The sequence below is a fragment of the Ostrea edulis genome, chromosome 1 (assembly GCF_947568905.1).
Source record: "Ostrea edulis chromosome 1, xbOstEdul1.1, whole genome shotgun sequence".
Taxonomy (NCBI): Eukaryota; Metazoa; Mollusca; class Bivalvia; order Ostreida; family Ostreidae; genus Ostrea; species Ostrea edulis.
Genome location: NC_079164.1, coordinates 84,894,231 through 84,909,331, shown reverse-complemented (window position 1 = coordinate 84,909,331; position 15,101 = coordinate 84,894,231). Strand labels below are relative to the sequence as shown.

Below are 15,101 nucleotides of genomic sequence, written 5' to 3'. Positions count from 1 at the left end.
CCGCCGCGGCGGCCGAGAGGTTAGCGTGTTCGCTCCGCATGCGGTAGGCCGGGGTTCCAATCCCAGCCGCGACACACCTAAGTCGATAAAATACAGGTAGTGACAGTTCCATCGCCAAGCGCTCGGCATCAGGTGTGAATGTCACGGGTCCTCGGAGATGACCTTAAAAACAGATTACCCGTGTCACAGTAGGTGTGGCACGCTAAAGAACCCTCACTGCTCAATGGCCGTAAGCCCTCCACCGGTCTTGGTGACGTCTCCATATGAGTGAAAAATTCTCGAGCGAGACGTTAAGCAAGATACAATCAATTATTAGCATATCATAATTCTGAATTATTATTTTCGCTTTCATGAATAATTTCATTTCACAAAATGGGCGCATTGGGTTCTTTTGGTTGGCGTTAATTATTTCCTCATCCAAATATTCGAAAACACAATGCTTTTCAGATCAAAATTTGGCTCCAATAAGTGAACAAAAGAAACAGACTTCTACGCAAGACTGGTTATATTGTCAGATTATTAAAAAAAAAAAAAAAAGCTTTATTCATAATTTGCATTGTCAATGGGTTTACCTGAGCCTGTCCATTCTTAGAACAAAAGATGTAATGTTTTAAGTAGGATATAAACCTCAAACTGTCCATTTTGTGAGAGAAAGAACTGATCTCGGCCCTACGGGCCTCAACCAGTTCTTTCTCTCACAGAATGGACAGTTTTTGGCTTATATCTTTACAGAAATAAGTAAGATGAGAAAAAAGACTTAATTTATTGGTATTACAAAGGTACTTAAAAGTGAGGCCGAAATGACTAGGGCCGAAACGACATCAGGCCGAAACTACTAACGGCCGAAAAAACTTGGGACCGAACTGGAAAAAGGCCGAAACGACCAGAAATCATTTCACACGAATGCTTATCAGAACGACTTAACACACTTGATTGACTTCCGCTCATTTGGACGTATCGAAGATGCCCAACATAGTTGCCGATATCAAAGATGTTTTAAGTTTGCATGTGGTGACCAATGTTCTTCTGTCTGTAACATATTACCTTTTAAAGGTTTATCGTCCAGTATGTGAATATCTTTTTGATGACTGTTTTCTGGAACTGGTAAGAAATACAACGTTTTCAAGCAAATGCCTTAGGGCAATTTTTAATGACGACGCGTGCAGTGCACCAAGACATGCTTGTGACGTCTCAAATACAGTAGGATACATCGTGCCTTATTATCTTCAATATATCGTTTATTTTACCGTATATTTTCTTACTATAAGTAGTTTTTGTTTTTATTTAATGAGAACAACTTAAGTTTATTCAGTTATTACAGGGAATCCCAAGGTCAAATTGCTCTTTTTTTTTAAGTGAACATGTATTCAATAATATTGCGAAACTTACTGGTATATGTTTGTGGTGAAATTCAAGGAATTGCACTAATATGTCTCACGGTGTGACAGTGTTTGAGGGTGAAGCAAAAAGTATTGGCTGGCATTTGTATCTATATATCCATTTATAACAGGACAAAAATATCTTGAGTTAGCACAGGTCTATCATGTGAGGACAGAACTCTATTAAAGCATCATATTTCCTTGTTATATGACTTAAGACATTTGATCCACCTATTCATTGAACACGGGGGAAATATAGCACAATTGATGTAAACAGTGCACTGTGATGTCGTGTTCAGCATCGGTGTTCAGCAAATTTACAAACATTGGAGACATGGTGTGTTCAGTTAGCATCATAGATTTTAAAGGGTGAAATACACTCTTATCACCTGTTCAGTTAGCACCATAGATTTTAAAGGGTGTTGAACTTATAAAAGAAAATGTTTTTACTTGCTATCCAATTTTGGTCTTTAGAATGCTGTAGTAGTCCCAGACAAGTTGCAAGCTTTTAATATTCAGATGCACATTCCAACTTGTCTTCCTGGGTCTACCTCAACCTCTGTGACCTGGGTCATTAATCTATTTTCCTTTTCCTACTTCCTTCATAAAGGGTTTGTCAGTACTTGTGAAATCAGTATTTGAAAGGCTAGGATAAATGAAACTTAATACACATAATCAACAGGGCTTGAAGCTAACTTTTTATGTCACCAGTCCAGTCGTATTAATTGGGTATAATTTCAACCAGTCCACAGAAAAATTTACCAGTCCACCAGAGTTTTCCAGAAGTAATTAAACATTTTTCGTTTATGTTATTTAAATGAAAATATGGAATCTAACTCAATATGCCTCAGACAATATTGTAATACTTATGTGAGATTTATATAACCGGGTTTGCCTAATATCTACAGAGGAATGCCAAATGCATGTATAAGATTTCATAAGTATATTTCCAAAATGACGTTTTAGAAAATTGACCAGTCCCATCGGACTGACTAAAACAAATGTATGTCAGTGTGCCAGACTTTTAACCAGTCATGTTAATTTCAAGCCCTGGATCAACTGTATTATGATATTGTGCAGTTTTTCTGTGTGACTGTTTGTTGTCTCTTCATCCATCAGCACTTTTGTGGGAAGGATAAAGAAAGTACACCGGTGATGCTAGGATAACTAAACCTGGTACACATGTTGTTCCCCATGGCGAGAGGAAGATAGACATCTTTTTTTTTTTCAAGATCAAAAGCCAATACTTTTCACACAGACTGACAGTCACAATACTTTACACACAGCCTGACAGTCACAATACTTTACACACAGCCTGACAGTCACAATACTTTACATACAGCTTGATAGTCACAATACTTTACACACAGCCTGATAGTCACAATACTTTACACACAGCCTGACAGTCACAATACTTTACACACAGCCTGACAGTCACAATACTTTACACACAGGCTGACAGTCACAATACTTTTCACACAGGCTGACAGTCACAATACTTTTCACACAGCCTGACAGTCACAATACTTTACATACAGCTTGATAGTCACAATACTTTACATACAGCTTGATAGTCACAATACTTTACACACAGCCTGATAGTCACAATACTTTACACACAGGCTGACAGTCACAATACTTTACACACAGCCTGACAGTCACAATACTTTTCACACAGGCTGACAGTCACAATACTTTACACACATATAGCCTGACAGTCACAATACTTTACACACAGACTGACAGTCACAATACTTTACACACAGCCTGACAGTCACAGTACTTTACACACAGGCTCATTATGTCACGAGGATGAGTCCTATTCTGGGAATCCGGGTTAGAATAGGCCCTCAGTAGTCAGTACCCCTTGATTGTCATAAGAGGCAACTAAATGGGGCAGTCCTTCGGATAAGACCACAGAAACCAAGGTCCCGCGTCACAACAGGTGTGGCACAATAAAGATTCCACCCTGCCCAAAGGCCGTAAGCGCCAAGCATAGGCCTAAATTTTGCAACCCTTCATCAGCAATGTTGGTGTCTCCATATGAGTGAAAAATTCTCCTGAGGGACGTATATACAATCAACCAAAACTCTTGATTCTAAGGTCAAAGGTCTTATCAAGACAGATGTTGTTTGTTTTAAGACCTCTTTGCATGTTTGTTTAACCTATTGTTTACATCACTCAGTCTTTCAATGACTGAAAGTAATAATATCGCCTGTTATTTTCAGAGGTTGAAATATGACTGAAGGAACACATCATGTAGCTTGTTGAATGATGCATTAATGATTTTATAATTGGCATATAAGTTATTTGATTTTTTTAAAAATCAATTTAAATTCAGAATTAGTTGTAGAATGTATTTCAGTAACCTGTCTAGTCATCCATGCCTATATATTTCATGGTCACATTTATTAGGGTGAGGCTGATACTGAGTACTTGTACCAGTAAATGTACAAGTTTTGTTTTCATTGTAGACATAAAACGTAATAATTTCAAATAGGGAATGTTCATTGTACAGTATTATATGTTTGATTTGAATATTGATTAATTGATAATCATTAAATATGATTACCATAATCAACATAATTTGAATATGAATGAACTGACTTGTGTAATTTTAAGAACTGCTGGACTCCTTGAACAATTTACTTTGTTTTATAAAAATTTTCTGGGTCTCAACTATTTTAAAAACCTTGAGTTCAGGACTCATTATATCAAGATTCTAAGTAGGTACAAAGACTTGATAACATTTTTGCAAATAAATTTGAAATTTAAACAAGAGATGTTTGTAAAACACATATGCCCCCCCCCCCGATGGTGCAAAATTGAAAAGGGTTATACACACACACACACATCATTTAATTGAGAGTAGTATCATCAATTCAAAATATTGAGCAGACAATATCTTCCTATGTCAAGAGTGGATTGACCATGTGACCTAAAAATCAACAGGGGTCATCAACTCCTGAAGATGTACCAGTGTACCAAGTTTGATGTCTGTCAAGCAAAGGGTTCTCAAGATATTGAACGGACAGTATATTCCTATGTCCAATTTGACCCTTGACTTTTGACCATGTGACCTTAAAATAATTAGTAGTCATCTTCTCCTGAAGATGTACCAGTGCACCAAGTTTGATGTCTGTCAAGCAAAGGGTTCTCAAGATACTGAGCAGACAGTATATTCCTATGTACAGTTTAACCCTTGACCTTTGACCACGCGACCTCAAAATCAATAGGTGTCATCTTCTCCTGAAGATGTACCAGTGTACCAAGTTTAATGTCTGTCAAGCAAAGGGTTCTCAAGATACTGAGCAGACAGTATATTCCCATGTCAAGTTTGACCCTTGACCTTTGACCATGTGATCTGAAAATCAATAGGGGTGGTCTTCTCCTGAAGACGTACCAGTTTATCAAGTTTGATGTCTGTCAAGCAAAGGGTTCTCGAGATATTGAATGGACAGTATATTCCTATGTCCAGTTTGACCCTTGACCTTTAAACATGTGACCTCAAAATAAATAGGGGTAATTTTCTCCTGAAGATGTACCAGTGTACCAAGTTTGATGTCTGTCAAGCGAAGGGTTCTCAAAATATTGAACGGACAGTATATTCATGTCTAGTTTGACCTTTGACCATGTGACCTCAAAATCAATAGTGGTCGTCTTCTCCTGAAGTCGTATCAGTGTACCAAGTTTGATGTCTGTCAAGAAAAGGGTTCTCAAGATACTGAGCAGACAGTATATTCCCATGTCAAGTTTGACCCTTGACCTTTGACCATGTGACCTCAAAATCAATGGGGGTCATTTTCTTCTGAAGATGTACTGGTGTACCAAGTTTGATGTCTGTCAAGCAAAGGGTTCTCTAAAATTGAATGGTCAGTATATTCCTATGCCCAGTTTGACCCTTGACCTTTGACCAAATGACCTCAAAATCAGTAGGGGTCATCTACTCCTTAGGATGGACCAGTGTGCCAAGTTTGATGTCTTTCAAGCAAAGGGTTCTCAAGATATTGAGCAGACATTATATTCCTATGTCCAGAGTAGATTGACCCTTGACCTTTGACCTGAAAAACAATAGGGATCCTCTTCTACTCATAACTAACCCACATATGAAATATAATCATCATCAAGTGAATGGTTCTCAAGATATTGAGCGGACAACACATGGTCTACAGACCAATCGACAGACTGACCGACCGACAGGTGCAAAACAATATGCCCCCTCTTTTTCAAAGGGGGGCATAAAAATAACCATTGAAAATAGTATGTATTCAACAAGCTATCGTTTTTATCATTTCAGAAAGAATGGGAATGGCTAACCTTTCTAGGCTGTATTATAGTGATAAAAGGTCGTAGAAAAGGTATGGTGTTGAATGACCAGTGTCCAAATTTCTTATAATGTTCTTATTAACAAGAATATTTATGTTTCATTTTTTACTTACCTGTAAAGTGGTGTAATGAGATTTATAATTCCATTACATTTATGAATTTTCCAGCTGCATTCTTGGATTATGTGGCTACAGCATGTATGTTTGCAAAATTTTTGAATGGATTCATGTTGTTTCGAACAAGTCCCATCTACGGCCTGGCTTATTTTCTGGTTGTTCTGCGTAAGTATACTGAGTTTTATATAATGGATAATATTCAACACATTACATCAATAAGTAGTGAAAGTTTTTCAGGTGAATAAATAGATATGAAAGAAGATAAATAAATAAAATATAATTCGAGTGTATGTGAATATGATCATACTGGTATATAGTTAGCCATTTTATTTTACAGTGCACACTATTGTACTGCCTAAACCAGTATACCAAGGACCAGAAAGTATTACGTATTTCAGAGGACCTCATTTACAGGTAAGCAATTCTTCCCATTCATCAGTCTTGTGAATTTTTGAATCCAATCTGTTAAAAGTTCAAACCTATTACAGTATTTAAAGTTATTTAATGTTGCTTCTGACGAGAATTTAATCAATTCTCTTCAATTAGATCTTTAATGATACATCAGATAGCAAGTTTATATTTGTGTCCCCAAGTATATAATTGTGTTCAAAAGCAGTCTCTAGCTAATGAATGTTTCATACTTCTCTGTTACATGTAAGGTTATATTTTTTTTTCGTTTCTTGTTTTCCTCAGGATGAATTAGAAAGAGACAAAAGGATAACTTGGATCGTGGCGTTTTATGCTGCGTGGTCACCACAGAGTGTTACGTTTGCTCCAGTTTTCTCTGAAATTTCATCTCTGTATGTATATATGTACATGTATCTCTATAAATTTCATCTCTGTATGTATATTTGTACACATATCTCTATAAATTTCATCTCTGTATGTATATATGTACACGCATCTCTATAAATTTCATCTCTGTATGTATATATGTACACATATCTCTATAAATTTCATCTCTGTATGTATATATGTACACATATCTCTATAAATTTCATCTCTGTATGTATATATGTACACGTATCTCTATAAATTTCATCTCTGTATGTATATTTGTACACATATCTCTATAAATTTCATCTCTGTATGTATATATGTACACATATCTCTATAAATTTCATCTCTGTATGTATATATGTACACATATCTCTATAAATTTCATCTCTGTATGTATATATGTACACGTATCTCTATAAATTTCATCTCTGTATGTATATATGTACACGTATCTCTATAAATTTCATCTCTGTATGTATATATGTACACGTATCTCTATAAATTTCATCTCTGTATGTATATATGTACACGTATCTCTATAAATTTCATCTCTGTATGTATATATGTACACGTATCTCTATAAATTTCATCTCTGTATGTATATATGTACACGTATCTCTATAAATTTCATCTCTGTATGTATATATGTATGTGCATCTCTATAAATTTCATCTCTGTATGTATATATGTATGTGTATCTCTATAAATTTCATCTCTGTATATATGTACACATATCTCTATAAATTTCATCTCTGTATGTATATATATATGTGTATCTCTATAAATTTCATCTCTGTATGTATATATGTACACATATCTCTATAAATTTCATCTCTGTATGTATATATGTACACGTATCTCTATAAATTTCATCTCTGTATGTATATATGTATGTGTATCTCTATAAATTTCATCTCTGTATGTATATATGTACACATATCTCTATAAATTTCATCTCTGTATGTATATATGTACACATATCTCTATAAATTTCATCTCTGTATGTATATATGTACACATATCTCTATAAATTTCATCTCTGTATGTATATATGTACGTGTATCTCTATAAATTTCATCTCTGTATGTATATATGTACACGCATCTCTATAAATTTCATCTCTGTATGTATATATGTATGTGTATCTCTATAAATTTCATCTCTGTATGTATATATGTACACATATCTCTATAAATTTCATCTCTGTATATATGTACACATATCTCTATAAATTTCATCTCTGTATGTATATATGTACACGTATCTCTATAAATTTCATCTCTGTATGTATATATGTACACATATCTCTATAAATTTCATCTCTGTATGTATATATGTACACGTATCTCTATAAATTTCATCTCTGTATGTATATATGTACATGTATCTCTAAATTTCATCTCTGTATGTATATATGTACACATATCTCTATAAATTTCATCTACATACACATGACACTTAGTATGAACCTAACATACCTCTGAAATTTTGTCCTTTTGTATACATGTTACTGTGCAATTATTTTTCGGAGAGCTATTGTTTTCAGTTTTATTTTTCACTGCAGTTTAATTTATTATCTGCACTGTATGATCTAAACTGCAAAATTAAAACTGCAGTGAAGATAGCCTAATAAAGGACATAAAATCATGAATTTAACACTGAGGGACAAAAGAAATATGAAAAAAATGGTAGTAACCCGGTTGAATTTAAAGCTGTATGCAGAATTTCTTTCTTCACCAAGGTTCTAAGACTATTTGACAATCTTTGTCAATCTAACTTCCCAGTATAATATTTGTATTCCTGTATTTACAGATATCGTCTAGACAACTTACAGTTTGGTAAAATTGACGTGTCCAGGTATCCAGACGTGGGGAAAATGTAAGTTGGCCACAAAGCTAGACGCATTACCAGTGAACCCAGGCTTTTAGGCCTGAGAGGACCGTTATAAGTTTGATGATAGCTTACATAGCATACATACGTGTGTATAAGTTTGATGATAGCTTACATAGCATACATACATGTGTATAAGTTTGATGATAGCTTACATAGCATACATACGTGTGTATAAGTTTGATGATAGCTTACATACATGTGTATAAGTTTGATGATAGCTTACATAGTATACATACGTGTGTATAAGTTTGATGATAGCTTACATAGCATACATACGTGTGTATAAGTTTGATGATAGCTTACATACGTGTGTATAAGTTTGATGATAGCTTACATAGTATACATACATGTGTATAAGTTTGATGATAGCATACATACGTGTGTATAAGTTTGATGATAGCTTACATAGTATACATACATGTGTATAAGTTTGATGATAGTATACATACGTGTGTATAAGTTTGATGATAGCTTACATAGTATACATACATGTGTATAAGTTTGATGATAGCATACATACGTGTGTATAAGTTTGATGATAGCTTACATACGTGTGTATAAGTTTGATGATAGCTTACATAGCATACATACGTGTGTATAAGTTTGATGATAGCATACATACGTGTGTATAAGTTTGATGATAGCATACATACATGTGTATAAGTTTGATGATAGCATACATACATGTGTATAAGTTTGATGATAGCTTACATAGTATACATACGTGTGTATAAGTTTGATGATAGCTTACATAGCATACATACGTGTGTATAAGTTTGATGATAGCATACATACATGTGTATAAGTTTGATGATAACTTACATAGCATACATACGTGTGTATAAGTTTGATGATAGCATACATACATGTGTATAAGTTTGATGATAGCTTACATAGTATACATACATGTGTATAAGTTTGATGATAGCATACATACGTGTGTATAAGTTTGATGATAGCTTACATAGCATACATACATGTGTATAAGTTTGATGATAGCATACATACATGTGTATAAGTTTGATGATAGCATACATACATGTGTATAAGTTTGATGATAGCTTACATAGTATACATACGTGTGTATAAGTTTGATGATAGCTTACATAGTATACATACGTGTGTATAAGTTTGATGATAGCTTACATAGCATACATACGTGTGTATAAGTTTGATGATAGCTTACATACGTGTGTATAAGTTTGATGATAGCTTACATAGTATACATACATGTGTATAAGTTTGATGATAGCATACATACGTGTGTATAAGTTTGATGATAGCTTACATAGTATACATACATGTGTATAAGTTTGATGATAGTATACATACGTGTGTATAAGTTTGATGATAGCTTACATAGTATACATACATGTGTATAAGTTTGATGATAGCATACATACGTGTGTATAAGTTTGATGATAGCTTACATACGTGTGTATAAGTTTGATGATAGCTTACATAGCATACATACGTGTGTATAAGTTTGATGATAGCATACATACGTGTGTATAAGTTTGATGATAGCATACATACATGTGTATAAGTTTGATGATAGCATACATACATGTGTATAAGTTTGATGATAGCTTACATAGTATACATACGTGTGTATAAGTTTGATGATAGCTTACATAGCATACATACGTGTGTATAAGTTTGATGATAGCATACATACATGTGTATAAGTTTGATGATAACTTACATAGCATACATACGTGTGTATAAGTTTGATGATAGCATACATACATGTGTATAAGTTTGATGATAGCTTACATAGTATACATACATGTGTATAAGTTTGATGATAGCATACATATGTGTGTATAAGTTTGATGATAGCTTACATACGTGTGTATAAGTTTGATGATAGCTTACATAGCATACATACGTGTGTATAAGTTTGATGATAGCTTACATAGTATACATACATGTGTATAAGTTTGATGATAGCTTACATAGCATACATACGTGTGTATAAGTTTGATGATAGCATACATACGTGTGTATAAGTTTGATGATAGCTTACATAGCATACATACATGTGTATAAGTTTGATGATAGCTTACATAGCATACATACGTGTGTATAAGTTTGATGATAGCATACATACGTGTGTATAAGTTTGATGATAGCTTACATAGCATACATACATGTGTATAAGTTTGATGATAGCATACATACATGTGTATAAGTTTGATGATAGCATACATACATGTGTATAAGTTTGATGATAGCATACATACATGTGTATAAGTTTGATGATAGCTTACATAGTATACATACGTGTGTATAAGTTTGATGATAGCTTACATAGTATACATACGTATGTATAAGTTTGATGATAGCTTACATAGTATACATACATGTGTATAAGTTTGATGATAGCTTACATACGTGTGTATAAGTTTGATGATAGCTTACATAGTATACATACGTGTGTATAAGTTTGATGATAGCTTACATACGTGTGTATAAGTTTGATGATAGCTTACATAGTATACATACGTGTGTATAAGTTTGATGATAGCATACATACATGTGTATAAGTTTGATGATAGCTTACATAGCATACATACATGTGTATAAGTTTGATGATAGCTTACATAGTATACATACATGTGTATAAGTTTGATGATAGCATACATACATGTGTATAAGTTTGATGATAGCTTACATAGCATACATACATGTGTATAAGTTTGATGATAGCTTACATAGTATACATACATGTGTATAAGTTTGATGATAGCATACATACGTGTGTATAAGTTTGATGATAGCTTACATAGTATACATACGTGTGTATAAGTTTGATGATAGCATACATACATGTGTATAAGTTTGATGATAGCATACATACATGTGTATAAGTTTGATGATAGCATACATACATGTGTATAAGTTTGATGATAGCATACATACGTGTGTATAAGTTTGATGATAGCTTACATAGTATACATACATGTGTATAAGTTTGATGATAGCTTACATAGCATACATACGTGTGTATAAGTTTGATGATAGCATACATACGTGTGTATAAGTTTGATGATAGCATACATACATGTGTATAAGTTTGATGATAGCATACATACATGTGTATAAGTTTGATGATAGCTTACATAGTATACATACGTGTGTATAAGTTTGATGATAGCTTACATAGCATACATTCGTGTGTATAAGTTTGATGATAGCATACATACGTGTGTATAAGTTTGATGATAGCATACATACATGTGTATAAGTTTGATGATAGCTTACATAGTATACATACATGTGTATAAGTTTGATGATAGCATACATACGTGTGTATAAGTTTGATGATAGCTTACATAGCATACATACATGTGTATAAGTTTGATGATAGCTTACATAGCATACATACGTGTGTATAAGTTTGATGATAGCATACATACGTGTGTATAAGTTTGATGATAGCTTACATAGTATACATACGTGTGTATAAGTTTGATGATAGCTTACATAGCATACATACGTGTGTATAAGTTTGATGATAGCTTACATAGCATACATACATGTGTATAAGTTTGATGATAGCTTACATAGCATACATACGTGTGTATAAGTTTGATGATAGCTTACATAGCATACATACGTGTGTATAAGTTTGATGATAGCATACATACGTGTGTATAAGTTTGATGATAGCTTACATAGTATACATACATGTGTATAAGTTTGATGATAGCTTACATAGCATACATACGTGTGTATAAGTTTGATGATAGCTTACATAGCATACATACATGTGTATAAGTTTGATGATAGCATACATACATGTGTATAAGTTTGATGATAGCTTACATAGTATACATACGTGTGTATAAGTTTGATGATAGCTTACATAGCATACATACATGTGTATAAGTTTGATGATAGCATACATACATGTGTATAAGTTTGATGATAGCTTACATAGTATACATACGTGTGTATAAGTTTGATGATAGCTTACATAGTATACATACGTGTGTATAAGTTTGATGATAGCTTACATAGCATACATACGTGTGTATAAGTTTGATGATAGCATACATACGTGTGTATAAGTTTGATGATAGCTTACATAGTATACATACGTGTGTATAAGTTTGATGATAGCTTACATAGCATACATACATGTGTATAAGTTTGATGATAGCATACATACGTGTGTATAAGTTTGATGATAGCTTACATAGTATACATACGTGTGTATAAGTTTGATGATAGCTTACATAGCATACATACATGTGTATAAGTTTGATGATAGCATACATACGTGTGTATAAGTTTGATGATAGCTTACATAGCATACATACGTGTGTATAAGTTTGATGATAGCTTACATACGTGTGTATAAGTTTGATGATAGCTTACATAGTATACATACGTGTGTATAAGTTTGATGATAGCTTACATAGCATACATACATGTGTATAAGTTTGATGATAGCATACATACGTGTGTATAAGTTTGATGATAGCTTACATAGTATACATACGTGTGTATAAGTTTGATGATAGCTTACATAGTATACATACGTGTGTATAAGTTTGATGATAGCTTACATAGCATACATACATGTGTATAAGTTTGATGATAGCTTACATACGTGTGTATAAGTTTGATGATAGCTTACATAGCATACATACATGTGTATAAGTTTGATGATAGCATACATACATGTGTATAAGTTTGATGATAGCTTACATAGCATACATACGTGTGTATAAGTTTGATGATAGCTTACATAGTATACATACATGTGTATAAGTTTGATGATAGCATACATACGTGTGTATAAGTTTGATGATAGCTTACATAGCATACATACGTGTGTATAAGTTTGATGATAGCTTACATAGCATAAATATATGTGTTGATGTTCTTACTTTTAAGCTATACAGTACAAAAATTAAATGAAATAGCAAAAAAATCTTCTTGATTAAAAATTCTTTGTTATATTTATTGCATTTATTTTCCAGTTAAATACATACTACTTTTACCAATAAAATGTTTCAAATCATGAAATGCATGTTACTGAATGTATGTAGTAACATGTAAGTATGGCAGGGTAAAAAGTATTTTGTTACTTGTTCAATTTAACTTTTGGATTATTTTCATTTTTTTTTCAAAAATGCAGGTTTAATGTAGACAGTAGCTCCTGGTCAAAGCAGCTGCCAACAGTCATTGTTTTTGAAAATGGAAAAGAGACCAACAGAAAGCCATTCATTTCACCAAAAGGCACAGTAGTGCGTTACAAATTCTCAAAGGTAAGACAGGCAAATAAACACTGAACCCTTCTGATAGAATTGTCGACTAGTGTGTTACAGATTCTCAAAGGTAACACAGGCAAATAAACACTGTCTTATACTTTATTTATCTATTGTAAAGTAAACTTTCATTATCAAGGCTTGATTTGCATGCATGCATGATATAATCACTGATAGCACCTAAATTCTAAAGTATGAAATTAAAGTTTAACCATGTGGTAAATTCAATAAAACATGAGATGAGTAGGTACTTAGCCTCCTTTGTTAGATTGCTAATCTAGCAGTTGATGGTGTGAATCACAGTGATTGTCGGAGGGAGGGGGGGGGGGGGTCATCGTGTAATGGAGTTATTTGAGTGGTCATAATTATACAGTAGTGAAAAATTCTAAATCACACCATAGAAATAGTTTATAGATGCATTATTTTACCCAATAGCTTTCATGACTACATGACTAGGGAAGTTATTTTTTTTTTAGATTAACCCTTCATGTTAGGCCCAAGCAGTTTTCATTTTATTTAGATGTACATTGTACTTGTCATTGCTAACTCGGAAAGCGGAAAAGCACCATATTTCTGTATTGTTTTCTGTAACTACATATTATTTTTTTTTCAATATTAAAAGTATTGTTAAAAATGCACAGTAATTATATCCCATGTATTCAACACAGGATGGAATGATTGCTGATTTTGATCTGAATAATATCTACCAACGATGTAAACAAAATCCTCTCAAAGGACACAAAGAAAAGAAGGATACAGATGTCACCACAGAGAAGAAGGAAAATTAAGGCCAAAACATTATACCAGATTTGTGCAATAGCGGAAAAGAACAGAAATTTATAATGGATTTTTTTTGTGTTCTCGATCTTCAAATGTCCATTATGCTTAAGGCATTTTACATGTGTATGATTGTGTTTGTTCAAGATGACATTATAACATTATTCAGATTTCCTTTGATGGGATATGGGTTTAAATGTTGTACAGATGATTGGGTGTTTGTAAAAATGTTAGGAAATTGCACAGCTGTAGATGTGCCATGGATTTTTTTATTCTATATGTGGAATGAAAGTTTTATGAGTTTTCATAGAAAATATATTTGTTGTGTCCACTTTATTTCAATAGAACTCTGCACAAGATCACAGGCAATTATTTCTCTTGGGTTTGAATTTACTAGGTATAGAACTCTAAATATAGAGTACTCAAGTTCACTTATGTATAAACAAAATGGTACACAATTCTACTCTGTACTCTAATATGTTCATACATAATCAATCTACATTACTACCGAAATTCATCCCGAAATTCTGTATACTTGCCAAGATATG

At 33.1% G+C, this 15,101-nt stretch overlaps 1 protein-coding gene across 1 annotated transcript; it reads left to right on the top strand.

Annotated features, from left to right (window-relative positions):
• The first annotated feature begins 885 nt into the window (after positions 1–885).
• Positions 886–14,867, top strand: LOC125677578 (thioredoxin-related transmembrane protein 2 homolog). The gene is made up of 8 exons (XM_048915707.2): positions 886–1,104; positions 5,677–5,737; positions 5,873–5,986; positions 6,159–6,235; positions 6,515–6,621; positions 8,414–8,479; positions 13,647–13,776; positions 14,445–14,867. Exons 1-8 carry the CDS (start codon positions 964–966, stop codon positions 14,562–14,564), a joined length of 816 nt encoding a protein of 271 aa, XP_048771664.1. The 5' UTR covers positions 886–963; the 3' UTR covers positions 14,565–14,867.
• Positions 14,868–15,101: the final 234 nt, after the last annotated feature.